The following is a 26,917-nucleotide window of genomic DNA, read 5'->3' on the forward strand; positions in this document are numbered from 1 at the left end:
CTCAAGATGGAAGTAACTTGTTATGCTTGTTGGCACTGCTTCGATCAAACTGTAATCCAATTCGTCTTGTTCATTCTCGAACGGCCACAGAACCAGTAGCCGAATAGTATCATCTTTGGTTCGCAACGCTTCGTACTGGAAGGGTGATCTTGATAGCCTCGGCTTTGATGTGTCTCTTAATAGAGTGTGTATACGGCAACTTTCGTGACTTCTTGGATTCCCTTTCCGTCCCTTCTAGATGGACTTTCTTTCCAGTCATTTGATGAAGTATAGGATTCTTTCATTGGTAACTCCCATCTTCGCGAAACATCTGGCAAATACACGTAGCACTTAATCGCATCCTGATACTATTTAAACATCGAGTTAATAGCTTCTTGAAGCTCGATAGCGTTAGATTTATCGATATCGTAGGAATCCACCTAAAAGTGTTGCAAACTGTCGCGGCTCAACTGTTCTCTGTAGATCTATGTTTTGCTATAGCCGCCGTGAAATTACTTAATATTAAACATGTTAGTAATAAGAGAAAGCGTAGTATTAAAGACGTCGACGAAAGTATAAAAAATATCGAATCTAGCCGCAAACTTCGCGCCTACGAACACGACTCGGCCACATTTTTTTCTACGATTCCTCTAACTCTCGAAGTCGATGGAGCCAATACTACTGATATAAGTCAATCCTCGCGGCCAAACACCATCTGGGCCGGATCTTGAACAAGATCATATGAGTAAGCTTGTTGAAAGTTACCTCAATGAAAGGGCTAGGCCACCTGGTTACAGGCCGCCACTAGAAGAAGAATTGAGATTGGGGAGGAAAAGTTCTATTTCGAAGCTAGGAAATCAGGGTTTATGATTGAGAGCGATGAAGATTAGGGTTGACTTTTCCTAAATCGAGGTCGGCATATTTTTATGAAGCATTTTGTGCCTTAGGCTAGACTACCCCTCCTATGCTTATCGCCGCTTACCTTGCTATGCTATGAATTCACATTAATACTCCCACTTGATTTAGTCCTTATGCATAGTCCTTAGACTCGATCTTCAAGCTCAAAGGCACAAGTGAAAGTGCTAAGTGTGAGTAAGAGTTGTGAGCATTACTCGTGGCCCTATTTTTTAACCGAGAACCACCAAAATTTGGTATAACTCACTGACTTTGAGACCCCGCATTACAACCTTTACTTAATAGAAAAAAAATAAAAAAATAATAAATGAATAGTATTTCAATTGAAGGTTAATCTGCAAAGAGCGTTTTTTTATTATTCTTATTTTTTATTGGGTTGCGTTGCATTCAAAAATAGGGGGGTTTCGACTTAAGCGAGAGCACAATAGGAGTATGAGATTTGGAGCGAGAGATTTAAGTATTGTGGGATAGGATAAACCCTAAAAACTTCAAATACTACACTAAAAAACTCACTTACAAGATTAAAAACGTTATTACAGTCAAGGGTAAAGCTATAGTTTATTAGGAGTTTTTTTTTGCTATAGCTGGGTCTGGTCCTTAAAATTATACTTATTTTGAGAGCATGAACTTTTACTACTGCAACCCGAATCAAAAAAATCTGTCTAATTTTTCGAATTCTACATGTAAAAAACTCAAACTTTACAAGAAAAACTTTTAAATTAAAGGTTGTTGATATATAAAAATTAATAGGTGAAGTAGGTGAGGTATACTAAATTTTGGTGGTTCTCGGTTAAAAAATAGGGCCACGAGTAATGCTTACAACTCTTACCAGGTGAGAATGCCAGGTGAGAGTGTATAGTATTCGGTGCTAGCTCACAGTGCTACTAAGATCAAAGCTCTAATCCAAAGACCCTACTCTAAGTCAAGCCAGAAGTTCAAGCTCAAACTCTCACTCTGCAAGCTCTCACTCTGCAAGCTCTCACTCTGCAAGCTCTCACTCTGCAATCAAGCTCTCACTGTAATCTACAAGGCACCTAACTATAGCAAATAAACAGCACTAGCATATTAAAGTAAGTAATATTAATTAAATGCTAATAAATTAGTAATAGAAAACAAAAACTTTAATAACTTTAAAGTAATATCACGTAATTTTTATATTATTGTATAAATATTTATACTAACCTCGATTTAGAAAAGTTCAAGATTAAACGGCTATTCGGTTCGGGACACTTTTCAAGTCTAAAATCATGTCTTAATCTTCTCGATTCTCGCTATCACTATCACTATCACTATCCAAATCATCTCTCTCCCCTTTCTTTCTCTCGCTTCTTCTGCCTGTGTAGGCCCTAGTACCAATTTCCTTCCTTCCTTTCTTCTTTCTCACTAATAATCCTCGCTTTTCACAAGGGGGTATCGTTAATAGTACAGTACGAAATTTGCTCTTCTTGTTTCCCTTTGATTCCCTCCTTCCTATTCCCAACAAACAAAGAAAAAGCGAACGACCGAGGTCGAGTGGTGAGAATCGCAAAGAACGAATAGATGTAATCTCCATGCACCAAACGCCACGAATGCGAAGAAAGTATCCCTCCTAAAAACGCCCCGCCGAAATATGCCCGGACATAGGAAAATGTGGTATCGTTCTGTGGAGTGGTGTTTTGTTGTTGTGGTGTCGTTTTCGATTACGATTACTGCAACTCGGCATACTGCTCCCGTTGTGAAGTATCGAGTTCAATCCCACTATCTCTATCATCTCTTCCTTCTCCGCCCCAAGCAGCAGCCGCATTTAAATCGTCGTTGATTTGCTTCGCTACGGCTGCTTGTCTCTCTCGAGCTTCTCGGAGCATTTGTGCTCCGATTTCACTCATGCCTTCATTCTCTTGTTCACGTTGTCTTTCCTCTATTTCGTCGAGTGCTAGAACACGTCCGCCGAGTTCCACATCGCTGACTTTGACATGGTACTCGAGGGCTTTCTTGCCTTCGTTTATGAGGACTTCGGTCCAGCCTAGACAGCGTTTGAGAGACTGATTCATTTTCTGACTGTCGATTAAAAGTTGTTGATGTTTTGAAAGATCCAATTGGAGGCGTTTCTCGTCTCGTTTCCGGTGGCGGGCATCGCTTTCGGCCATGGCACTGGGACTAAGTGATGCTTCGTCTGAGAATTCTTCCTCTGAAAATTCTGATTCGTCCTCCGGGTCCTCGTCCTCTTCTTCGCTCATGTCAGAGAGCATAGTACCTGCTTCACCGTCCATGATCGATAGGGTATCGGTCGATATTCGTGATGATGCTACTGTATTGATTGACAGTCGTCCTGATCGACTCAACCTCCTATACCGTCTCAGCTCGGCGGTTTGTTTCCTCATTTCTCGCTCCAACGTCCTGTTTATAGCTTCCAGTGACGAATTTGTGATCTCTAAGTCCAGAACCTTCCTTTCTCGCCGGGCATTCGCAGCCAATTCATTCAATTCCTCCAAAGTCTTGCCAGTCTTGATTGGACTTCTTAGACCTGAATTGGTATCGTCGTTGTCTTCCTCCTGCGTAACTTCTTCGGGTGTAGATACTGGAAGTCCCTTCAAAATCTGGTTCGGTGGCGAATTCGGTGCAGAAAGCTCAACTTGACTACCGCCTGAGATTTTCCTCGCCGGCAGTACTTTCACATCTGTCGATCCAAGACTCGAAGATCTTCCATGACTTGTCATCCTCTGGCCCTCAAAACTTGTCCTTCGATTCGCTACAATACTATTCGCAGATTGCCCTCGTCCAGTCGGTTGTGGACGTGGCAAAACGGGTGATGGTAACGATGGGGTGGAACGTAAGGATGATATCGAGGCATATTGATTCAACTTGGAAGGAGAAGCTGGTCGTTGTAGAGGTGATATAGGTCCAGGACTTGCTGTACCAACTCTAGGCGATGCTCGAGAGGACGAGGAAAGAACGGAACTTGGTCTGGGTGGATAGTTGGCTGGTGGAAGGTCTGGTGTGCCATTCGCATGAAAGAACTTAGGTTGTGCCCTTTCCTCGCCTACTACAGATCCAGCAGGTGTAGTCGAGGCTTGAGTAAGAGGCGCGACTTCTCCGTTAGCATACAAAAAAGTCGAACTGGAAGCTTTCGATTGGAGGGGTGGTCTGGATGGTTGTGTGACTGTCTTTGCGTCACTTGCAAAGAAGAACTTCGATTCCGGCGGAGCATTCTGGCTCTGGACCCTTGAAGTCCCGACTTCAGATAGAGCAGGACTGAATGACACGGTTGGTCGTTTTGGTATATCTTTATCAATCCCATTTACATTCAATGCGCCATTGTAAACCGGGCCCGATTGAGCGACTCGAGGCTCATTTGGAGATGCGTAGTCAAGTGCTGTTCCATTGTTTGGAGAATCGACACGAGATTTCCGTGACCCTGATCTTGGCGTGATATTGTTGCTCAGATATATATCCTCCCTGGACGCAGTGATCGGTGTGTTATTGTCAGGACGTATGGTACGTCGAGAAAGCGGTGTCGTCGTCGCAGACGAAGGAGTTGCGCCCGCTACTCTAGGTGTCAAAGGTGCTCGATTGGAGGTTTTCGCGGAGGCAGAGAGGGTGGGCATGATGGGTCTCTGCTGCTTATCGAAGGGCATCTTCGAATTGGCGTTCCCGGGTTTGGATGCTAGAGGTGCCTTCGGAGGCACTCTCATCATGGCATTGCCGTCTCTGGATTGCAGAGGCGAGCGAGCGGGTGGTCGTGTTGGCGGTCGTCGAGTTGGGGTGGCGACATTGGAGTCATTGAGGTTGTTGAGATTGTTGTTTTCGAGATTCTTGGAGCGCGAGGCCGAAACGGTTGCTAGAAGTGCCGCACGCATCTTGGGCTCGCTACCAAGGGACCATCACCGAGGGCCAGGCCAGACCAGAACAAGAGCACGAAAACCGACCGAACATTAAAGAAAGGATCATTAATATGTTTCACGATGGATGGATAGATAGATGGATTAGAAGACGAGAAAGGATGAAAGGGTGCAAAAAATCCTGATTTATTTACTTTTCTATATTTTCGTCTGATAATTCCTCTCGTGTCCTGTCGGTCTATAATACTTTGTGCAGGTCATATGAAATGGTTCGTTTGTTGTCACAACATTGGCTTGTGCCCCTCTTTCTATCTGCACGGCAAGATGAGATTCATGCGGTAACAGACGGACAAACACCGCGACCATACAGACGCCCTGCAGCGGGGACCAGCGCGTCATTCTGTTGCCCTCGTCCTTTATGGTCCCCTGCATCTGTTCAAAACGCGACGAGGATGCCCTGGCTCTGCGGAGAAAAAAAGCGCCTCTTCTCCTTGCCAATGTCAGCACGGCGGGTTGACTTGTGCTCTGATAGCCGATCTCGACGGCATCCGAGCCAGCAAAATTAACAAACAAATAAATATAAAAGCGTTATCAACGACAACGACGTCTCCATATCATGCTACTTGGCATCTCCATTCTCGTGGCCTCCGTTTCCTATCTCTGCTACCGCCATCCGCCATCCTCATGGTCCATCCTGTCATGGCTCATCCGCCCCTCCATCCAAGAGATATCCACGAAGAAGGAAGCCGATGCGCCGGCAGCTCCTCGACACAACAACGATGACCCTTCGACCCCGAAAATGATCCCTCTCCTCCAAGAGGAAAAGATTCCGGTCCTCGCGACGACGATGACAATAGACACCGACAAGCAAGCCTCGGACCGCAAAGCAATGCCACCACCCCCACTACCAATCTCCAACGCCGCCCCTCCTCCTCCTCCTCCAACATTCACTCTCAACAACAATGACTCCTCCTCCTCCTCAGACGAAGAACAAGAAAACACCCTCCCACCACCCTCCTTCCCCGCCCTAAACTCCGCCCAAAGAGCCTCCGCTCCCTCCTCAAGAGGCCCACCACGTCTAAATCCCCTCCCAACCACAGGCCTCATGCTCCCACCCCCCCGACCCTCCTCCTCCTCCCTCCCAAACCGCAACCCCCCCTCTCTCAAAACAGCAACAACAACCCTCTCCCCACCCCCAACACACACCCAACCCCCCCTCAAACCCCGAAAAAAAGTCCTCCTAACACCCGGCCACTCCCCGCTAGACTGGGCGCGCCTCTCCTCCTCGCCCACCGCCAACCTGCGCGGTCTCCCACTCTCAACACCTTACCTGAAAGTCCCGCCTTCATTACTCTCCTTGCATAACGGCAAGTTTGTCAAACCGCCGAGTTTCAGCGTGGATGGAGAGAGGGTGCGGAACGATGCGTGGACGGTGCTAGGGGGGAAGGTGTATAATATCACGCCGTATTTGCCGTATCATCCGGGGGGCGAGGGGGAGTTGTTGAGGTGTGCGGGACGGGATGGGACGCGGTTGTTTGGGGAGGTGCATCCGTGGGTTAATTGGGAGGGGATGTTGGAGGGGTGTTTGGTTGGGGTTGCTGTTACGGAGGAGGATGTGGTTGGGGGAGGGGGGTTGGAGGATATGGATTGATTGATTGATTTGGGGGAGGTTAAGAGGGGATGGGGCATGGGAATGGAGTTTGGAGTTTAGAGGTTAGCGGTGCTTATTTTGTTTGTTGTAGAGATAGAGAGGGCAGCTAGAAGAGCCAGAAGAATTAGAATAGCTGGGGTTGCTATCTATGTATAGAGGTAGACAATAGACAGACATGATACCCCATCCACTCACTCCCACTCACAAGACAGACGGATATGCCAACTCAAGTCAGTATACTTTTATGCCCAGCAAAGCTATACAACCATATCCCGAAAACTCCCAAATACACCCAACGTGACTCCCGCTCATTTCTTCCGCCTAAACTTAAACTTCAAATCATCATCACTATCCTCATCCTCGTCCTCGCTCTGCTGCCTCCCCTTCATCAAAGACAACTGTTTCTGTTTCTTCGCGGGCGGCTGTTTACTACTCGACGCCGACGATTCAGCAGCTCTCTTGCCCCTGCTCTGAGTCGTCGACTCCTGACTCGTGACCGATTTCTGGGAGCGTGATCCCCTAGTAGTAGTAGTAGCAGCAGCTTTAGCCTTCGATTTTGGCGGAGGAACAATCTCGACATCTGACGACGAAGCGATGTTCGCCGGTTCAGGTTCTGGTTCAGGAGAACCGAACTCCTCTTCAGCTTCCGAAGCAAGGATCTGTCTTGCTCGATTAGCTGCTCGACTCTTCGGTGCACTACCACCACTCTCATTTTGACTTTGGGTTTCTTTCCCCTTCTTCTTTTTCTTCTGGCTATCAATCTCACCACCCCAATAATCATCACCGATACCGAAGTCTTTATTCTTAGCTTCTTCCAGGGGGACTATGACTCGTTCGTTTTTCCTATTGCCAGTTGCACCTCTACGTCTGAAGCGTTTGAAGTCTTTCCGGCCATTCCATTTGTCGTCCCAGCGATCACTCTCGTCTGCACGAGAGGTGCGGATTGGTGGTGGTTTTCTGACGACGGGCACTTCTTCGATGATTGCTAGGTTGCGCATTTGATCGACGTCCATGCCTTCTAGTTGTTCCATGAGTGATTCGCGCTCGGCTACTGCCAGAGCTCTGGCTTCCTCTTGCTTTTGCCGAGCAATCTCAACGACGTTGATTTCTTGTTTGACTTTTGTGGGAGCGGGAGGTTTGCGTGGTTCCGGCTTCGGGATTACTGGTGCAGGCCTGGCGATTGATTCTCCTCGTGCAAGCTTTTGCTTCTTGAAAGCTGCTGCCGCAGGAGCAAGCTGATCTAACAGATTTTCCTCTTCTGAATCTTCGAAAATAGGAGACGGATCTCGCTTTCGCTTGCCGGGACTTCTAGGTGGAGACTCTTCTCTGTCGATTTCCATATTAGGATCTTGGGTTACGAAGAGGCCTTGTGAGTGTGGTTGCGACTCCACCGCTGCAGATGAATCCACTGGCATAGATTCCGGCTGCGGTTCGGGTATCGAACTTGCTATCGGGCCAGAGAAGTCATCATCATCGAACCCAAAGTTTTTCTTGACCGTCCGACGAGATCTGCCTCTTCGTGGTGGTGATGGAGGCGCCATAGAACTGAGTTGAGTAGCATTCTGCATTTGAGCAGAGCTAGGAGGAGCTTGGAAGCTGACATTGGTAACTGTAATGATTAGTAACAGCAGTTGATAGATAAGAGATTTACGTACCATCTGTTGGAGGAGGAGCTACAACACCAGACATCTCTACCTCAAGAGGTTTTCTGAGTACGCTGGCATCATTACCTAATATGGCATCTAAGAACTCATTCTGCTCGATGAGACGGTGATCCAAATGAAGGGCAACATTTCGGCCAAATTCTGCAAACCACTCTGTGCCTTCTCCTTTGACCGGGTTGAATCTTACCACAATCACACCCTTTCCCTCAGTGCCATCTTGAAATTCTCCTAAACCCTTCTCACCAGCCAAACCTTTAACATGTCTGACAAAATCTTCGACTGTTGTACTTTCAGGCTTGACTTCCATCAAAGATACTTTACCTCCGCCTTCTGAGATGGGCTTGAAGAGATTGTCATGTTGACGTCTCTCGTAGAAGACAAATGTGTACCCCTCAAACATGTCTTGTCTGGCTGGATCGGGAGCATAAGCGCTCAGCTCCCGCTGAGTTGGTTCTTCGCCTTTGGGAGGGAGATAGTCGAGAGGATCAGGAAAGTTGGCCTCGAAATCTTCTTCCAGAGGAGCAGCCCCGCTTGCCCCAGGCGTTGCAGCGGCTACAAGAGCTTGGACAAACGAATCATTGTGCACGATATGTTTTCCGCCGATCAACGCCTGTAGTCCCTTCGAGGTATTGCGCTTCTTCGCAACAACATGCGTAGTGACACCGGCTTGGAAGTCTTGCAGAACTTTGATATCGAGAGGTCCGAGTCGTTCGTAGAGCGCAGTCCATGGGTTTGCTTTCAACTCTTTGGCCGTTAAGGTGTAGGAGAGTGTAACAGGTACCCAGTTGAAACTTGAACAACATTAGTTCCGAATATTCATGACAGAAAGAGCTCGTACCGGAAGTGATAGGGGTATTTTCCGATAGTGACAATATTCTCTGGCTGGTCAAGCACATATTCCCTGCCACGAATTTGCTCACCATTCACTAATGTGCCTATCTTCGTCTTCAGATCCGTGAGTGTTATCTTTGATCGTAACTTCGGATTTGCCTGAGAATGTGAGGTTTTGTTATATGATGGAGCGTGGGATACCAACGCAATCTGCAGGCGGAACTTCGTCCACCTCAACTACCAAATGTTTCCGCGATATAGTCTTGTCAACTACAAGAAATTGACCATCTGCCAAGTCAGCAGAGACCTGAACATTGTCACGATCGCATACCTTCTGATTGTGTTCTACCGATGAGGAACCGCTTCCCAGGCCGGAGCCATAATCGCTTGCCTGATTCTGGTTAGTATTTGAGGATATAATCGCGCTTTGCTTTGCATACCTTTGAAGGCATCGCCTTCGGTGTCTAGAACCCACATATTATCGTCGCAGATGGTTTCGTAATGCGTGGCAACATCGAAGTCGATGCCGCGACCCGAAGTTTGTTGGGATGATGAGGTCGTTCGTCAGAAGCGCGTCGACTCAAACGCGGTGTCCCGTGACTTCAGGCACCACTACCTGGTAGAATCGATGTCTCAGGCATCAATAATATCCCACTCTAAAATGAATTCATTTACAGTTTATGGATGTCGATGAGAAGATATTTAGCAGCAATGCTAAGCTCAAAAGTTTACGGATTGGACCGAGGCGCCGATCCAGCAAGAGTTCACAACATCGTAATGTATTCCCTCCCAATTATCAACTCGTGTACGAGATTCACATCACGGAGCCGGAGGGTGTTGACCAGCTATTGCCAATTACACTAAGTCTTGGTAGACCTCTAGCTCTACAGTGTTATACTCACTCTATATTTGCTTTTTCCGAAGTGCGCAGCATCATTGTTTGTTGGGGAAATGGACGTTGCTTGCGAATTCTAGCTTCCTACTTGCAAAAGTATTGCACTGCCCCAGGTTGACAGTCATTTGGTCCAGCATGTTTCGGGCGTCAGACTTTGAGCGTGTAATAGCATGCTAGTAGGTCGATCAACATGTGACAAGTCGTCATTGGGTTTTCCCAAATCTTCACGAGGCTGCGGTAGCTCCTGCCTGCTCGAGGTGAAAACCTCGCACAGGGCGAAAACTTCGCCCCAGTTCATCATCCAAAGTCTGTATGTATGCATCACCCACGAATCACTTTGGCGTACAGTATCCCATTCATTCATCATGACTGCTGTTATCAAGATCTCTGAAAATGGCACACTCTCCGCCATCCAAGTCGGTCCGGCTGAGCTCGTTGCTGCCTTGAATGCGGCCACTTCTGCTTGGGGCTGGTTGGGAGGTCTTTCTGGTGTCCAGCGCCTCTTCTCGTACGTTCGAAAGAAAAGCGGTACAAAGACCATCGACACACTTGTGAAGCGGATGCGAATTGAGCCAATTACGTGTCAGGTGCTTACAAGCTATGGAATCGTGCGCCTGGATGATCTCGATACCCGTCACGCATTTGGAGGAACCTTTGAGACTCAATTGTTGGGACAGACAATTTGCGCACTTGCACATGAATGTGGTGGCCGCCAGGCTGTACATCTCTTCATGCAATGTCTTGCTCCAAAGCTCTTCCCAGGGGAGGAAGAAATGGCTGGTCTCAGAGAGGCTCTTCACGCTCAACTCAACGACAATCACGAGAAGATCTTGAACGAAGGAGCTGGCCGTTCTCTTACGCAAAGGTTCAACAATGCCATCTGGGCCTCGAACTTACCATTCTGCGTCATGAATCCGGCGAAAGATAAAAGACCGGCATATGAAGGTCGAAAACTCGAGAGCTACATGGTCGGTGGTCTATTGCAATGGCTAGGACAAGAAAAGGTCAAAATCTACCACACTCGAAGTGCGTTGGTCCTGAGAGTTGCAGTGTGTCTCCGAGAGATTGGTTACATGGTAGGAGAGCTTACGTGCTGGAGTGGTGATGGAGATGAGCCTCAAATCTCGAGAGGGGTGATTCTAGTCCTCGGAGGCACTTCACCTACGGATACCATGATGTTGTCCGAGAATTCTCCATATTGCGAAACAGTTTTCTTTCACCACTACCGGTTCACGACAATAGGATCTGTATTTCTGAACGGACTACCACATGTCGATGAGAGACATCATCCAGAGCCATTTCAGACAATCTTCGACAAAGTCCTGCGGTGGGTTACTGAAAATCTTTCATTCGATTGGAAGGTCGTTCATAAAGACGCAAACGTCGGCTTGCAATCAGTCCCGAGATGGACCAAGCACCCTGAGAAGCCGTCTTCCGAGGCTAGAAGATTAGCATCATTCCACTTCACCAACTCTGGAGACCATCTAGCTCACTGCTATAGCTACGTGGGAATAGCTAATGAGAGACACATTGATGCTGTTCTCTTGAGCATGCAAGGAGCAAATAAGGGAAAACCGCTTACGAAAGAAGTCGCAAATTTCAGGGTTCTCACTGCATCAATCTTGTTTGCAGTCTCGAGTTTGTTAGGTGGCAAGGACTTTTCAAAGTTGCAACATGTTACTTCAGTTGACTTGTCGTTCTCGGCATTTGGCTGGATGTCAGTAGCTCTCGAGCTCTTAGATGAAGGTCTCATAGATAGTTTGCCACTTGGGAGAGCGATAGATATTGTGGCTGGAGTACACGCTGGTGCCATCCCCGTCCGAAGTCCACAGTCCGCCATAGAAAACTACTCAATTGGTTACCGAAATGGCATATACGGAGTGCTGCCGTCTTTACTATTTGCCATGAAGCCTATCCCAGAGGCTTTAGGACTTCGATGTGTAGACCAGTTCTATGGTACGATCCCTGTCCATCCAGATGGGTACATTCGAAGCATTGGGTCGGCACGACTCAGTTACGATACGTCAACTCAGACTCCCCCTGCAAATACCTATTCAACTCAGGCTTGGATCGGCCCACTGGAAGTTGTTGCGCCAGACGTCCCCCTACACCTCAGCATTGAGCGAAGCGCGGAAGACATCTACCCCAACACTTCGCTAGCTGGTCGCGTCAACGGACAGCTTGTTGGCTATGTCACTATCCAGGATGTAATTGAGGCCTTGGCTGAGAATCTCGAAGTCAAATCTATCGATTCTACGACCCATGCTGGGAATCGCAACTTCTTCAATGTCCAGCCCTCTTTCTGGGCAGAGAAATGGAGCATCAAACCCCATATTCAAGGCTACCAGACGCATGTGTCAGCTGGAAGTGATCCCTGTTGGGCTATATTCCTTGCTGGCCAAGCTGCAAGTTTCGGCGTCTGCATGGCTCTTGAACTCCCGGAGTGGTCCAACGCACTGGTTACGGACACTACATCTGTGATAGTCAGCTACAAGGAAAAAGACATAGGCGAGAACCAACATGATATTGCAAATTCCAAACACTGAGGCAGACCAACAGATCGGAAGCCCTGCAGATGAGAACCAGTACACATCCTATGAAGAACTTCGACACTTTCGATAATACTCAAGCATACTTGCTTTTATTGCATTGGCTAGAATTGAAGCTTGAACAACCCATGGCAATGTCCAGTCCCAGAGTAGTTGTTATGAAGATGTCTCGTTTTTCATGCTTCATGTTTCGCTTTCGGAGTTGGGGTCCTTATTCAAAAGGTTCTTGTTCCCTCAAAAGTCGGGTCAAGGAAGCTTTTCAAATACTTCGTGGTGAGTGAGAAGACTTGTGATAGAACTCTCGTGTGGCAAGTGAACCACACTTATATCAATGCTCAGGCTTGATTTGCAGTGAGCCTGGCATTTGGCATTCTCAGCGCAAGTTATGTACATGCCAATCATAATCCAGTACATGGAGGAGTTTTGATGTATTACCTATTGTTCAATATAGCCAAGAAGTTACCCTCAATAACCAAGATCGAAGTCTGATCGAAGAAGATTAGGATGTTCAATACAAAATCAAGCCAAGTCACCATTCACAGCACGAGAAGAGATAACTTGCAGGAAGATCGGAGCGCAAGCGCCCCCAAGACAAGATCATTCCATTCATACACCGTTCCCTCCTCCGCCTGGCCCGTCTCCCGCCATTTCACTGATTGTTCCAAACATCTACCTGCCACTGCCACCTCGTAACGAACCTCCCCCTGACTCTCAACCTCTCCCCTCCCCTAAACGCCGCCCGTCTGGCCCTCCGTCCCCTACCCCCTTCCCTCGCCCGCCTCAACCTCTCCCTCCTCTCCCTCGCCCTAATCTCGTCCTCCGCCCTCCGGAGTCCCGCTCGGAACGCAGGATCCTCCCACTCCGCCCTCGTGATGAATGTGGTCCGCCCACGAAAGACGTGCTCCACGTGTCCTGGCTCCGCGTCATTGGCGTAGCCCCGAGCTCCGAGGTCGAAGGTCGAGACGCTGAGGTCGACCGAGAATGCTGGCGCGGCCAGGGCTTGGGGTCGTGGTGGCGCGGCGTAGTTCGGTTGGAGCGCAACGAGAGGGATGCCGAGGGCGCTGACGACGGTTCGGGTCCGTGGTCGTTGGTTGAGAGGGAGAGCGGCGGCGCGGGACTGTCGTTGAGCCATGATGGTGTGGTGGTGGTGGTGGTGGTTGTCTGATTTGAAGAAGGGAATCGAACCCTTGATGGAAGATAGAATGCCAAAAGGCGCAAGTTGGTTTTTGTGTGGATTGAAGAAAACAGCAGAGTCTGATCGTACTGAGCCAATTTGCTGAAGAAAAAGAAGTTCGGAAAAAGCCTGAGACTGGGAGATTATATAGAAAATATGGTAGAAGCCGTTACAATTGTTGCGTCGGAGCGCTGCCATAGGTATTGTGCGCGGCGGATTTGAGGGTTGGTATTGTGAGGCTATTCGGATCATGAAAAGGGGTCGAGTTCGCTAAGCGAGGAGGACAATGGTAGCGCATTCACTTCATCATATTTTTGCGCTCAGCAATTGTTTGGAGTCGGAACAACGAGTGTTGGTGTTGGGAGTGGGCTTATCATTGTTTGATGACTTGAGGATGCTGATGGGGGAAGTGAATTAGTACAATACTTCATTTGCCGTCGAGGGGAATATTGTCGCTAGCTTGCTCTACACTTGGCAAAAGAGACGATATGTAACACGATAGCTGAGGAGAAAGCAGAGGTCTACCCTCGTATAAGGGTTCAAATCTTTTAAGCCCCCGGGGCTTGGTCTCATGCATAAATCTGAGGACAATTATTTCATAGCCAATCTCATAGCCACTCTAAGTTCCGATATTCTTGAATGTAAAAATCACTGCGATGATTCTGCACGATACGTAAGGTACCAACTTGTGCCGCAGATGTCAGACTCGAAGGTATTTGAGGGGATTTTATAGTTTCAGGGAAAGTTCAAGAATGCTAGAGTGGAGTCTTGTCTAGCCTCGCTTAAGTCATAGGGTACAGCTTTCGAATCAGTTGATGAGTTGCGAGACGAACATTCACCAGAAACTTTGGAGCGTTTCTAATTCTATGCCTTGGAAACCACAAGAAAGGGCGATTTTGTTGAGCACGATTTTGAAGCGGTTGGATTTACTGACAAGAGACTTTGCTCACAAATGACAAGGCATATTTGAAGATCGATGTCTGCGAACATCGTAGCTTGCATACTATCTTACGGTTAACAAAGCGCCGTTATGATTCGAGAGTCATATATAAGGCTCTTTTGCTATCAGGGTTGATGGGCTAGCAAAGTTTCAACTATACTGATTGAGAGCACTGCTATTCCGTCACATAACCTCCTATAATCTGCTCAATAATCATTCTAAATAAATCGTACTAAGACGTGAGTCTACAGTTTACCAATAAAAGCAACATTGCAGACGCTTAACGAAAATAATAGCATCATAGTAAAAATCAAACAACTCAACATACATCTCTCGCCTTCACTCTCACATATCACCTTCCACTTACCCCGAGCTACGTAGCCCAGCCTCGTCTCGCCTCGCTAAATCCACAATATAGATAGATCTAAATAAGCAATCCCTTGCCATCCAATCCGGTTGGGCCGCGGGCCCCTAACAGGACCGGGTTGGTGTCCCCTCCCCAGAAAAATCGCCATTTCGCCGCCTCTAACACGCCATTTCGAATCGGACAATGCTTCGCGCTTGGGCGGTTAGGCACACAGAGAAATCTGTGTGCCTAGACGTTTTGTCTTTTTTGGTTGCTTTTGTCTTTTCATTTTTTTCCTCAAGGACTCTGAGTGGTAAGATTCGGATTTGTTTGTTTTCTTGTATCGAGGTTTTTTTTTGGTCTTTTGGTGGTGGTGTTTGATAGGTAATCTGAGGGGTAATTAAGCGAGGGTGTTTTGAAGATCAATATTTGTAACGCTTGAGATTTGAAGATGCAGAAATCCTCGACTCGTGAGAACAAAAACCCTCTATTGCCCCTGTTTATTCCTCCCTTGACCTGCGTAAGATGCGACATGGCCCTCTCTGCAAATTTCAATTGTCGGTGCACTCAGCAGCATGATAACACAGCTCTGCAGGTAAACACTCCCAGGGCGAATAACATGGACGCAATAATGTACGTATTAGTGACACTAAAGCTAGCCTTACGCAATCACTGGATCAGTGTCCTATTTTGAGAAAGAATGCTTCCGAGTAGTTGCTTGGACGCGAAAATCCATGAAATCGGCGAGGCGCCTGTCTCGATGAAGTTGTCCACTAAGCTCTTTACTTGAAGAGGCTTTGAAAAGGTCCATCAAAACAGCAAAGCAGTGAAGGTAAGGGACCGAATTCCATGATTTGGAATGAGACAATATCGGTATATGGATAATGATCTCCTAGTAATCGAACACCAAACTCCACAGCCCTCGGGGTTTCCAATTCCCATACCCACTCACACCCTTGTCATTCTTAACCTCATTTTGACTGTAATGGGAGGAGGGATTGAGCTGGGATATAGATTGATGAGAAGACTGTGTTTGCATTTTTTAAATGATTGATGATGGGAGTTGACTGAGGCACCTCGGCTTCTGTTCTGGATTTACCTCAAGATCTACGTATGCCTCCGAAACCCATATCATGGCCTGATAGGTCTTCATTGTGCAAGATTCTGCTGGAATGGAAGGTGTGGTGGGTATTTAGTCAACTTCTCAATTGCTCAACCACATCCGGACTGCACAGCGAAATTAAATCTTCCTCAATATTTCTCGTCCGCAGCCCTCAAAGATCATTTTATATGGGCGTTTTTGTAACCGCTGCTTTCTACAGCACCGTGGTTCATGTGAATATCGTGGTAATTAGAGGCGTTCATGGCCAATGAACACCACGACAGCTCATTCCGCCAAGCGTTTGTCTCAACGCCGAGCTCGTGCAGTTCTACGAAGTTTCGAGAAAACAGCAAAGTCGGGCTTGAACATAAAGGTACACCGAATTGACCTTAGACAAGGCTTAAAAGCCTTATGTCGTGGTCGAGTTTGAGTGGGCTAAAAAGTTTCCCAGACTACAGTACTTTGAGGCTGTTTTCTGCGAGAGCATCAAAGATAACAGGGCGTTCTCATGTCTGGCCACGATACCACGAATATTTACCGCCATTATGCGTGTTCCCACTTGATCTGAACTCGAGATAGGTATTCTCGGCCGTGCCTTGCGAGGAGCGCCCGCCGCCATCCCAGCCCGATGTCTTCACATATCTCCACTCACAACGCATACAGCGCATTTCCGCCTCATCGACATATCGACAATTAACCATTGGCCTCCGTATCTTAATATGTCTCTGCAGCGGCCGATGATATAGCTCTAAGTATAAATACAAGGAAAGGGCCCACAACTATGCTCATCGAAGAGCATTCGCTATATAGCGGCACAAACAAACATGCATCGTTTCGTGTTTTTTATTACATTGTTGAAAATCTTTGCCTTTGTTGAGTCTAATGATTGCTCAATTCCCCCTTTGGTTCTGAGGATAGGTATGTTACTCCATACTTTGCATGCTACCTTGACGAACAGAAACCAGACAACAACACGCTTTCTGGGGATGGGATAGCGTTGAATCGAGTTATTGCTGCCAATTTTAGAAACCAGATTGAGGGTGAGTTGTAAAATGAAGACAGAGTTATGCAAATAGCAGCTGATGAGGACCATAGGCTTGCGCCTGGATTTCACTCGCAATAACACCAGCATTCGTAACTCTCTCGATTGCACGTCAAGTAGCCAGTCAACACAATCACAGTGCATAGGGGCTTCAGGAGGTGTTTTCGATCCTACAAACGGTACAAGTTTCGAAGCTGCAACCAGCGAATCTTGGAGTGTTACAAGCATCGATCCGGCTCCCGACGATGCCTACGTGAAGTACGGATACGGCGTCGTTACATTTGGGTCCGACAACACTGTATCAAAATTTCCCGTTCGAAGTATGGAGCGACACGACGAGTTCGAACAGGAGCAGTCTCGGCCTGGGGAAGAGTTCATCCGTACTGTCTTCCCTCTTGGAGTCCGGCAAGATACCATCTCCAGAGTTCGGCGTCTATTATGGCAGCAGAAGCATGGACTACCCTATAGACGGTGAGATATTCTTCGGAGGGTATAACAGCAACCGGGCCAACGGAACGTTTACAAACTTCAGTATGGCGACTTCATACCTGGACCAGCCTTGCCCTCTTCAAGTCTTTCTGAAGGATGTTCGCGTTACCACTTCGGATGGAAAGAGCAACTCGCTCATGACTGATGGAGAAGCAATAGTCCCAGCATGTATCAACCCCGTCGAAAACGGATTTCAATTCTCGCCCGCCATGTACCAAGTCTGGGCCAACGTGACTCAACATCCTTCGAATCCGCCGAGCGACGGGTCGCACAATTATATTTCGCAGACATACCCATTTTCGAACGAGCCGCTCATGAATGAACTGATCATGGAACTCGAGGGCGGGTACCAAGTAACAATTCCACACTACGAGCTCATTAGCTTGGAACGTGGAAATGACGCTCAGGGTAAGTACGCGGTGATCAATTCATCTCGAATCCAATCAGCCGTCATAGACAATGGGGGGGTATTCACATTCCCCATATTGGGTGGCGTCTTCCTTTCCTAGATCTACCTGAGCGTCGACTACAATCGCAACGTATTCGGTTTAGCAAATGCGATCACGACCGCACAATCTACTTCGACAATTGTATCAACCTGCCAAGCCTCGAGCGCATCAGCTTCTTCAACACAGAAGCTCAGCACAGGGAATATCATTGGAATAGCTATTGGTTCTTTTGCTGTTGGAGTTGTCACCGGAGTAGCATGCAGCTACTTCTGGCGCCTGAGTCGTGAGAAAGGACCGAACCAAGCAAACCCCCTTGGAAGTGCAAGCGGAGAGGCAGATAACGAGCCCGATTCCGAGGAGAGAGCTCGATCAGCAGCAGCAGCCACACCAGCACCATCAGCAGCACCACCACCAGCAGCTGTACCTCGTCAACCTTCCCCCCTGGTCGACAGATTGCCAGGAGTTGTAACTTTGAAGTGATTGGAGGTGGCAAATCATTCGGCGGGGATGGAGCTGACTTCTTTATTTGGACTATTTGAACTTGGCACTGAATTGGATTGGATGAGTGACTTCAAGAACTAGGAGTTTGTCAATAGAATAGACCTGAGAGAAATGCATAGTCACCCCGGAGAGGTAAAGAGGACTTTTTAATGTAATTCAACTACCTATGCTCCGTCAAAGCACTAAAAGACTATGGTGGTCCCCCTCAATCCTAACTCCTACGCTCCGCTGAATGCTCCTGCTCTTCTATGTTCGTAATCGTCGTAGTCATCATTCATCATGAAATGAACTCTATTGTTCATTATCGACTCTGCTTTCTGGTCTCGCTTCTATTCTAGCATGAGGTCGTGTCTCGACCTGTTGCCATTGATGCCAGCTATTCGGTGCTGTGGGGCTGTTAGTTTGCATTACTTTACTGCCCTTGGAAGGAGCGACGGCGTACCTTGGAGGATGTATCTATTCATGGCTTCACGGAATCGAGATTTGTATTCCTGTACCCTGTTAGACGGAACTCGCATGTTGGGAACGGGAATAATACCTTGGGCGAAGTGACAGTAGGTTTGTTCCGTCCACCGCCTGCGAATCCTCGATCTTTGATCCAGGACTCGAGCTTTTTGTCCTTGAAAATGTCAGTCTTAGAATGGGTGATTGGGAACAGGAATCTTACCCAGGTATACGTCCGCACAACGTCGATGATGCCGACTACGAGCTCTTTTCTGGCTTCGTCGACTGCTACCATCAATGAATAGTCCATAACATCGTTCCTTTGGAGGAAGAGAGTATCGTTGAAGATAGCTGCTCTGAGCAGCTTCTTGGAATGCTAGAACTGTATTAGTGAATACTAGAGGAAGTTGAAAGAGAGAGCCTACCTCGCGTGCAAAGAGTGGTGACTCGTAGATGAATTCCACCATATTTTCATCAAGCAAGACCTCGTTCTGCTCTCCAGTTGACTGGATCTTGCGATTGCGCATCGAGCCCTTGAGATCGAAGATACGAGTGGGAGAACGATCGTAAAACAAGTTCTCCATAACAAGCACATCCCATTTGATTTCAGTGCCAGTGATGGGATTCTTGATAATGATCTGGTAGAAACCAAGCATCTTCGCAATGACGGTTGGCAGATCGTGGAAGAGGGCTTCAGCCATGATGTTGAAATATGCAGGTGCGAACTTTAAGAAGGCTTGCGTCTCGATTGGAGAGAGCGACTTGATGACAAGCCTATCATCCAATGTCTTCAAAAACACCGATTTGGTCTTGCCTCCCTTGGAGTCCCATTTCAGGCATCGTGACAATGACTCTACGATACGATCTGCGACTCCACATTTTCGTCGCACAGCATCGAATTGCTCTGCGAAGAAAATCTTGCATTGCATTCGCGCTGAACCATCAACAAATGAGTATGCTAAATGAGTCCCAGTTGCTCGAAGGAGTGACGTTTCGACTTCGGCTTGATCGATACCATCTTCACATATGTCAGGAGGTCCACCCTGGTTGGAGGTTGGCCGGGGTTCCTTCCTGGAGTGAGCTTGGCCCTGGTTTCGAATATCCGCCAATTTGTCTTTATAGTCCTGTGTCTGGAGAGCAAAGGCTATCAATGAGCTGGGCTCGTCTTCTCGAACAATGACGTCCATGTCTGCAAAGATATGATCACCAGCATTGGTAGGATAGTCCAGAGGTGTCCAACCACTGGCCGAACGTTCTGCCCAAAAGGTTGTCAACACTTTCATCAAACTCGACTTTTCGTGTTTGGGAATGTCCTCCTGGGTATCAGTAGATAATTTTGACGATCTCAACGATTCAGCAATCTCTGCTACACCAGGAATATCATCAAGCAACGAATGATCAGCGTCACTTCCTGCTCCATCATCGTCCGAGCCTGTCTGGCTAACATTGTTGTGATTGTCATCGGTTTCGGTAGCCGTTTCATCTGCTGTGACACCGCCATCCGTTGGAGAGTGAGGAGCAGTGTCGCCAGCTGTATCATCCTTGTTCATTTCGGCGAGACCTTCGATAGTGCTGATTGACTCGGTGTTGGTATTTGTAGGCTGAGCGGCTTGCAACTGTTCGTCAGTTGGGCCACGCTCTTCAACTGCTTCATTGGCATCTTTGTAAACTTCAACAATAGGCTTTGAGGATGCTTTAGGAAACGCTCCTCGTGACTGCGTCACTCGAGCAGCGCGCTGTTTCTTATCTCGGAGACGCTCTTTCTCAAACTCGCGACTTAGTTGCTCAAAGTGTTTGGCTAATGTTGTTACCTTCGAGTCTTTCCGCTTCGCATGGGACCCCGTGGATCGAGGTATATACGACTGACCCTTTCGAGCTTTCATGGAGCCCAAACCGAATCTCTCTGCGAGCTTTTTGTCGGTCGCTTTCGCGATGGGTTCAGTGGCGGAGGGCTTCAGGCCTTCAAGAGTAGGAGTCAAAACCTCACCAACTGCCTTGTGGTCACCTTGTCTTGAGTGAGTTCGGGAGCTTGGGTGAATACGACGCATGGTTCCCGCGGGTTGTGACTGAGTGCGGATTAGCGGAGGTGATGATGCCGAACCGCCCGGTCTGGATGTGCCGCGCTCGGATGGACGTGGAATACCAGATACTTCGGATACAGACCCCGGTTCTGGGCTTGCCATATTTGCTCGACGAAGTTTCTCGATCTTCTCTGATAGCGTAGACTCTAGCGGTGTTTCTACAAGTTGCGATGATGTAGCATCTGATTCGGATGGAGTCGCGATAGACGACAAATCAGTTGCAAACGGGGTTTCAGTAGGTGTTGGCTCAGGTTCTTCTTCCTTCTTGGCATAGGCCAGATCCAGGTGATCGATGCCTTCGCGGTCAAGCTCCGAGGCCTCAGGCGGACCATGTGGGATCTCTGGAACAGGGGGTTCTGAAGTGGCAGGGTTTGCAATACCAAGTTGCTCCTCTACCACAGATGTCAAGACTTCCCGTGCTTCTTCTGCAGAAATATTGGAATTATTGCGGGTCAACTCTAGTGATGCACTGGGTGACTTTTCGTCTACGTCAGAGGTCAGGTCTGTCGGCTCTGTTGAGATAGAGGTAGCTGCATCGTCGCGGTCAATGAACATTTTCTTGAGCTGCAAGGCAGCGAGTTTTCTGATATCTTTCTCAGACGGGAAGAAGTTGGTGTCAAAATCCGAGAATGCATCGTCCCATTCTGCCACCTTTTCCTGCATTGCTCTTACAGCTCGATTTAGTGGAATGATCTCATAGTATTTCGAGGTCATGTATTTCTCTTGGAGTTTTCGAATCATCCCTGCGTGCTCTTCTTGGGCCCTTTTGGCAAGTCCTTCTACCTCGGCTTTGCAAGCTTCGGCCTTCTCAGGTGCAACACTGTCAATATTGATTCCCTGGATTCTCGAATGAACTGACGCCATAAAGCGATTCCACCGCTCCTCTATTTTTGTGAACAGGTCGTTCTTCAGTCTCAGGTCATTATCCACTTTCCAAGTCACCCTAGTGCGTGGAACAATGATCTCAAGGAGGTCGATTGGATCATAATGCACCCGAATTGCAACGTTCCGAAATCCGAAGTATCGAAGATGGTCGCGGTGGATGTCATGTGGACAAAACCCTGCTCTAAGATGGAGCTCGCTACTCCAGAACGACAATTCAAGGTATTTCCCGAGAGAGTATTTCCACGTACTTTCTGACATCGGCATGACTTGTGTTTCTTTTTGACAAATTTTGCAGTAACTCCACATCAATATAGAATCTTGTAATCCTTTGATTTTGCAAGGCGATTTCTCCACGAAAACGGTGATGCGTGCTTCCCCATGAACGTACGTTCGATGATGCTCAGACATCTTGCGCTCGCAACCATTCGAGGTGCAGACCGTGTTGACACTTAAGCATAAGTCTTCCACGTATTGACCCAAGGTACAATCCGGCTCAAACTCAGCGTGCTCGTTGTAGAATGCTAGAGCGAGTAGATCGGGCCCGGCGCAAGGGATTGTAGTCGCCGTACAAACGACAGTGTATAAGACTGTGATGTTTTGATGTGCGTATGGATCAAATAAATTGAGGTTGCCTTGGATGTAATTCTCCCATTGTCTTTTTTGGGTCTGGTAAACGTGGAGAGCCTTATCATATTCGGCATCATGGACTGCATGAAGTACTTCCATAATCTGTCGAGGCGCTCTCTTGACAGTCTCATGTACCATTTCAGGTTTAATGAGCTGGAACTTCTGCGGCTTGGCCTTCTCTGTCTCGGTTTGTTCTTCATAGGTATCCAGGTCTCGTAGTCTTCTCAAGTAAACAAGTCTGCGTTCTTGTTCCCGAGCCGTCATCAACAAATATGGCTGTACAAATTTGACAAACGGCGAGGCTGACAAAATCTTAGTTCGATGCTTCGCCACCATGTCGCTATAGAAGGTGGGCATAGGTATATCTTCTGGTAAAAGATCTTCTTGAGAACCATGAGCGTGAGATTCATGAGCAGAGACCAATCTTGCTGCTTCTGTTTGAGACTCTGGCTTCTGATCTTCTGGTGATTGTGAGAGAACGGCAGCGGTGCCATCAATTGCGATTGGTCTTGTACTGATAACAGGTTTCGGGCCATCATTCAGATTTCTGGCATCCCGCAGTTTCCTGGCATCTTCAGCAACTGCAGTCAATTTGTCGCTGGCGGCAGCAATAGTGTCCTTAGAAGTCATCGGACTCACAACCCTGGACTGAGCTGCTTGTAGTCTATTTGGAGAAATGTTCCCACTGTTTTCAGCTACTGAAGGAATGAGAACAAACTCATCCCGCATAAGGCAAGTCTCAAGCTTGAGATTGTAGACAACGTAGACCATGAACTCCGTGATTCTCTTCATCTTGTGCAAGATGTCCATGCTGGCTCCACGTAGTGCAATCGTACAGCCGAGCTCCTTGGGACAGCCGGAAAGGTAAAAATACGTCTTCTTTTTGCCCGGAATATCGCTGTGTACGAATGTCTTGACATCAAAACCTGCGCTCTTACCTATATGGACGGGCTTTAGAGCAACCATATCAATGGATGAAATAATCTCGGTCTGAGCGCAGCGTGAAACGGCTTCGATGACTGACTGCTTGACGTTGTAAGCCACAGCAATATTTGCTTCCGCTAGGTATTGCAAAGCTAAACCAGAGATATTTTTCTGCACCAGCAACAACTGTGGTCGAAGAGAAGCAATACGGTTGACCATATTCCTTAGAAATTCTTTCTCCTGAGCAATGACGGGCTCCAAGCTCATGAAGTGATGCTGGTGCCTCTGATATTCGATGGCAAATGATATAATGACAATGCGAGGATTCGAGATACTCCGTGGCATACTTTTCAACGCTAAGTTTTTGGTGAAGACGACGCCAGATACGTAAGAAGTATCTCCAGGCTTGCCACCAGGTATTTTTTTCAGCTTGACGTAGTGCCGTATATCAATATCATCCCCAGCTCTAACATCAGGATTCACATCGTCTGTGCATTGAAGGAGGATTGGTATGAGTGCCTTTTCCCAAGAGGAAACATTAGGTATATTTGCGTCTTCCAAAAGCTGATGCAGAAGGCGTCGTACGTGATGCAAGCTGGCATTGTTCAATTCTATAGCGGGTGCCCGAGCATCCCTCATAGATGCGCTCCGAGTCATTCTCGACGGTCCACTGTTAGATGGAGCCGAAGATGCTTCTGTATCTACCACCTGCTCATCTAGATCACCAAATGCTGGCGTTTGTTGTCGTGGAGATGGTCGAGAGTGATTGTAATTGTTGCTGGCAGCACTCATATTTCGCCTTCTGTTTGGTCGCGAAAAGCCGACAACTGTTGTGCTGCCGCCATCATCTAACCCACGGCTCGTGAAGCTGACCCCGCTGACACTCTTTTCCCCAGCCCTAGACCTATGTTTCTTGCCAGCACTTAACAAAGACCCAAACCCAGATCTATCATTCTCGAAGACTGGACTTGCAACGCTGCCACTGTTCATGGTTGAAAAGATGCTTAAATGCTCGTCTGCACTGGAGCCTTCATCTGACATATAGGGGGCTAGATCAGGATCGATAATATTGTCATCGTGAAATGCAGGTAAGTGCGACCTCTTGTTAAGGTCGTCCTTCAAGCCCCTGTGGAATGGCGCTCGTTCTTCGGCGGTAGACTTGAACCGGCCAAATAAATTGTGTTTTGAGTGGTGTCGCTTGTGACCAGACGACGGAGGACGAGCAGATGTTGACAGAGCTTTCAGGGACCTTGACGAGCTTGGACGGCTTAACTGCGGTGGCGCATCAATCTCCAGGACCGCTGAGCGTCGATTAGTGGAATCACCAATTCTTCTCGCAGCTGGAATAGCCATCATTGGTGTTGTCAATGGCCGGGTGCGGTCACTTCCACCTATGATTTCCCCTTCTTGAGCGTGCTCGATTGGTTCTGATGACCCGGCCTTGGTGGACGACTCGTATTTTGCTTGCTGAGACTGGAAGAAAGTAGGAAGAGCGGACTCGTCATCAGCAGAATCGTCGGAGCCACTGCTCTCGTGGCGGCGATTTATAATATCGAGGCAAGTCTTACAGACTCTCAAAGAACCCTGTACTCCAAAACGCTGACCTGAGATGATAGAGGTACATTTAGAATCAAAAATACAGCCACAAGTTCGACAATGATGCTTCCTTCGAAACGCGGTGAAGGTGTCGCCACAAAGAAAACATTCTTTGCATATTTCGTCAGCCATCCAGAATTCCTTGCTCAAAACTTGCTTTCTCATTTGCTCCAGGCGTGCGCCAACAACTTCTGAGGCGCCTTCTGTTGATATTGTGCCTGGAATACGTCGTTTACCCATATAGCCATACTGAGGTCCTTCATCCACTGAGAAAGATCCATGTCGGACGCTGTTGTGTGCTGAAGTGTTTACTGGGCTTGTCTCGGCAGTACTGCGATCTGTGGAAGATGCCCTTGAAGCCTGGTAACCTGGTAGGTGAGACTGTGTGATGCGCTCAATTGCAGCTGGCCGTTTGGGACCATCTTGTTTACTAGCTCGTGTTGAGTCTCGCAGGGAAGACAAAGCGGAGGTTGCGGTCTTTGCTATTCCATTCTTTTTTCCGATCTCTAGACTTCCGTCGCCACCAGTATACTCACGATCTTGAGCAGAGTCTGGGTTGGTCGCAATACTAGCCTCATCGCCAGCTTCGTCGTCAGAAGCTTCAGAATCATCGATTGCAGATCCATCGACCATTGGGCGTCTGGTTTGCTGAGGTTCGCCAAATCCAAATGTGTTAGATTGGTCGTGAGTTGTGGTAGGACTCAAAGTCCTGGCTTCTGCTACACACATTTCTGTATTTGAACGATTATTGTCGCCCTCTTTGAAAGCGGTGACGCTGATAGGGGCAACTGTGGCAGTAGTAGGTGTAGATATTGTAGCTTTTGTTATAGGGGTCATGGAGGGTTTAGAAGAGGTTCCTGACTTGGCTGTGCCAGGTGTCGTAGCTGCTGTGGAACCCATTGAGCCTTTTGAAGACTTCATCATTGACTGGCTCTCGGAAGAATGCCCAAGGAACGACGAAGCCGTAGGTGACTGAAGGCGGGAAGAGGACGCTGAGATCTGCGAGGTTGCGGTAACACCACTATCCTCTCTAGTTGGTGCAATGGATCCTTTCGATGTGGGAGTGGTTGCGCTTTGGCTCTTCGTGGATCCATTTTCAATGCTATCATTATCTCCCTTATTGGACGACGGGCCGCTTTTCTCTTTGCCTCCAGTAACAGCACCACGAAACCGACTATAGAGCCCACTGAGTCCATTTGGCATAATATCGTTGACCAACCCTTTACTTTCTGTGCTTGCAGCTGGAGGTGGGGGCGAAGCAAATTCGTTGAATGTCGTAAGAGTCTCAGAGTGGCTCGCAGTATTGTGTATTTTGTCAAGGGCCTGGGCCAGTTGCTCCCTGTCAATGGGTGTTGACCCCGAAATGGAAGCTAAGGACCCACGTCGTGAACGAAGGCCTAGGGCTAGTAACGGAGGGGGACCTGTAGAGGTCTGGGAGGAATCTTGAGTAGACATGCTGGCGATGTTTTTGTCCGCAATAGCAGAGCTTCGATGGCGCTTGCTATTGCTTGCGATGATGCAGCAGGCGGGATTAGGATTTGGGTCGGATTATGATGCCGCAAGTCCGGCTGTCGTGGTGGCAGATCATGTCATCGACTTGGATGGTTTGATGTGAATTGTAGGAATGAGGATGTGCTGCATGGTCTTTGAGATGGTTAGCCAGGCTTCAAGTAGTGATGGACAAGGTAGGAATGCTTGTTGGCTTGGACTGACTTGTTAACTAGTGGCAAAGCTTCTCAACATGTTCGGCACATATGTCGGGCATTCAAAGCAGATTTGTATATGGCAAGTGGCGGCCGACGGCGATGTTCGAGTTACTTTGTGAGTCAAAAAGCTTCCGGGACTCGTGATTGTACCTTCTTGCTCTTACAGGTCCAGACGGCCGCCGTCACACTGCATGTGGCTGAACAAGTGTGGGGGTATGGCTGGTGACTGTGGCGCTTAGTGCACAAAAATCAATTTCAGCCTTGCGCTAAGAACGCGTACCGCGTCGCCGGGATTTTCCACCTCTGACG

The 26,917-nt window shown here is 47.9% G+C and overlaps 6 protein-coding genes across 6 annotated transcripts; 3 read left to right on the forward strand and 3 right to left on the reverse strand.

Annotated features, from left to right (window-relative positions):
- Window positions 1-2,140: 2,140 nt before the first annotated feature.
- Window positions 2,141-4,860, reverse strand: LY89DRAFT_683666 (uncharacterized protein). Its single transcript, XM_018214740.1, has one exon. The coding sequence runs from the start codon at window positions 4,728-4,730 to the stop codon at window positions 2,580-2,582; it is 2,151 nt and encodes a 716-aa protein (XP_018073146.1). The 5' UTR covers window positions 4,731-4,860; the 3' UTR covers window positions 2,141-2,579.
- Window positions 4,861-5,036: 176 nt separating this feature from the next.
- Window positions 5,037-6,363, forward strand: LY89DRAFT_706434 (uncharacterized protein; the record flags this gene model as incomplete). The annotated part of the gene is made up of 1 exon (XM_018217526.1): window positions 5,037-6,363. Exon 1 carries the CDS (start codon window positions 5,329-5,331, stop codon window positions 6,361-6,363), a length of 1,035 nt encoding a protein of 344 aa, XP_018073147.1. The 5' UTR covers window positions 5,037-5,328.
- Window positions 6,364-6,518: 155 nt separating this feature from the next.
- LY89DRAFT_706435 (uncharacterized protein) lies at window positions 6,519-9,397 on the reverse strand. The gene is made up of 6 exons (XM_018217527.1): window positions 9,299-9,397; window positions 9,190-9,249; window positions 9,064-9,146; window positions 8,866-9,017; window positions 8,019-8,818; window positions 6,519-7,972 (listed from the first exon to the last, which is right to left on the reverse strand). The coding sequence occupies exons 1-6, from the start codon at window positions 9,333-9,335 to the stop codon at window positions 6,672-6,674; spliced, it is 2,433 nt and encodes an 810-aa protein (XP_018073148.1). The 5' UTR covers window positions 9,336-9,397; the 3' UTR covers window positions 6,519-6,671.
- A 589-nt stretch (window positions 9,398-9,986) lies between these two features.
- Window positions 9,987-12,384, forward strand: LY89DRAFT_717331 (uncharacterized protein). Its single transcript, XM_018218339.1, has one exon. The coding sequence runs from the start codon at window positions 10,119-10,121 to the stop codon at window positions 12,297-12,299; it is 2,181 nt and encodes a 726-aa protein (XP_018073149.1). The 5' UTR covers window positions 9,987-10,118; the 3' UTR covers window positions 12,300-12,384.
- A 4,127-nt stretch (window positions 12,385-16,511) lies between these two features.
- Window positions 16,512-18,324, forward strand: LY89DRAFT_780799 (uncharacterized protein; the record flags this gene model as incomplete). Its single annotated transcript, XM_018222417.1, has 5 exons — window positions 16,512-16,782; window positions 16,830-16,904; window positions 16,960-17,377; window positions 17,439-17,803; window positions 17,948-18,324. Exons 1-5 carry the CDS (start codon window positions 16,689-16,691, stop codon window positions 18,322-18,324), a joined length of 1,329 nt encoding a protein of 442 aa, XP_018073150.1. The 5' UTR covers window positions 16,512-16,688.
- A 146-nt stretch (window positions 18,325-18,470) lies between these two features.
- On the reverse strand, window positions 18,471-26,714 carry LY89DRAFT_613904 (uncharacterized protein). The gene is made up of 6 exons (XM_018210674.1): window positions 26,616-26,714; window positions 19,215-26,546; window positions 19,013-19,165; window positions 18,884-18,964; window positions 18,788-18,836; window positions 18,471-18,731 (listed from the first exon to the last, which is right to left on the reverse strand). The coding sequence occupies exons 2-6, from the start codon at window positions 26,355-26,357 to the stop codon at window positions 18,637-18,639; spliced, it is 7,521 nt and encodes a 2,506-aa protein (XP_018073151.1). The 5' UTR covers window positions 26,358-26,546; window positions 26,616-26,714; the 3' UTR covers window positions 18,471-18,636.
- Between the last annotated feature and the right edge of the window lie 203 nt (window positions 26,715-26,917).

Source organism: Mollisia scopiformis, assembly GCF_001500285.1.
Source record: "Mollisia scopiformis unplaced genomic scaffold LY89scaffold_9, whole genome shotgun sequence".
Taxonomy (NCBI): Eukaryota; Fungi; Ascomycota; class Leotiomycetes; order Helotiales; family Mollisiaceae; genus Mollisia; species Mollisia scopiformis.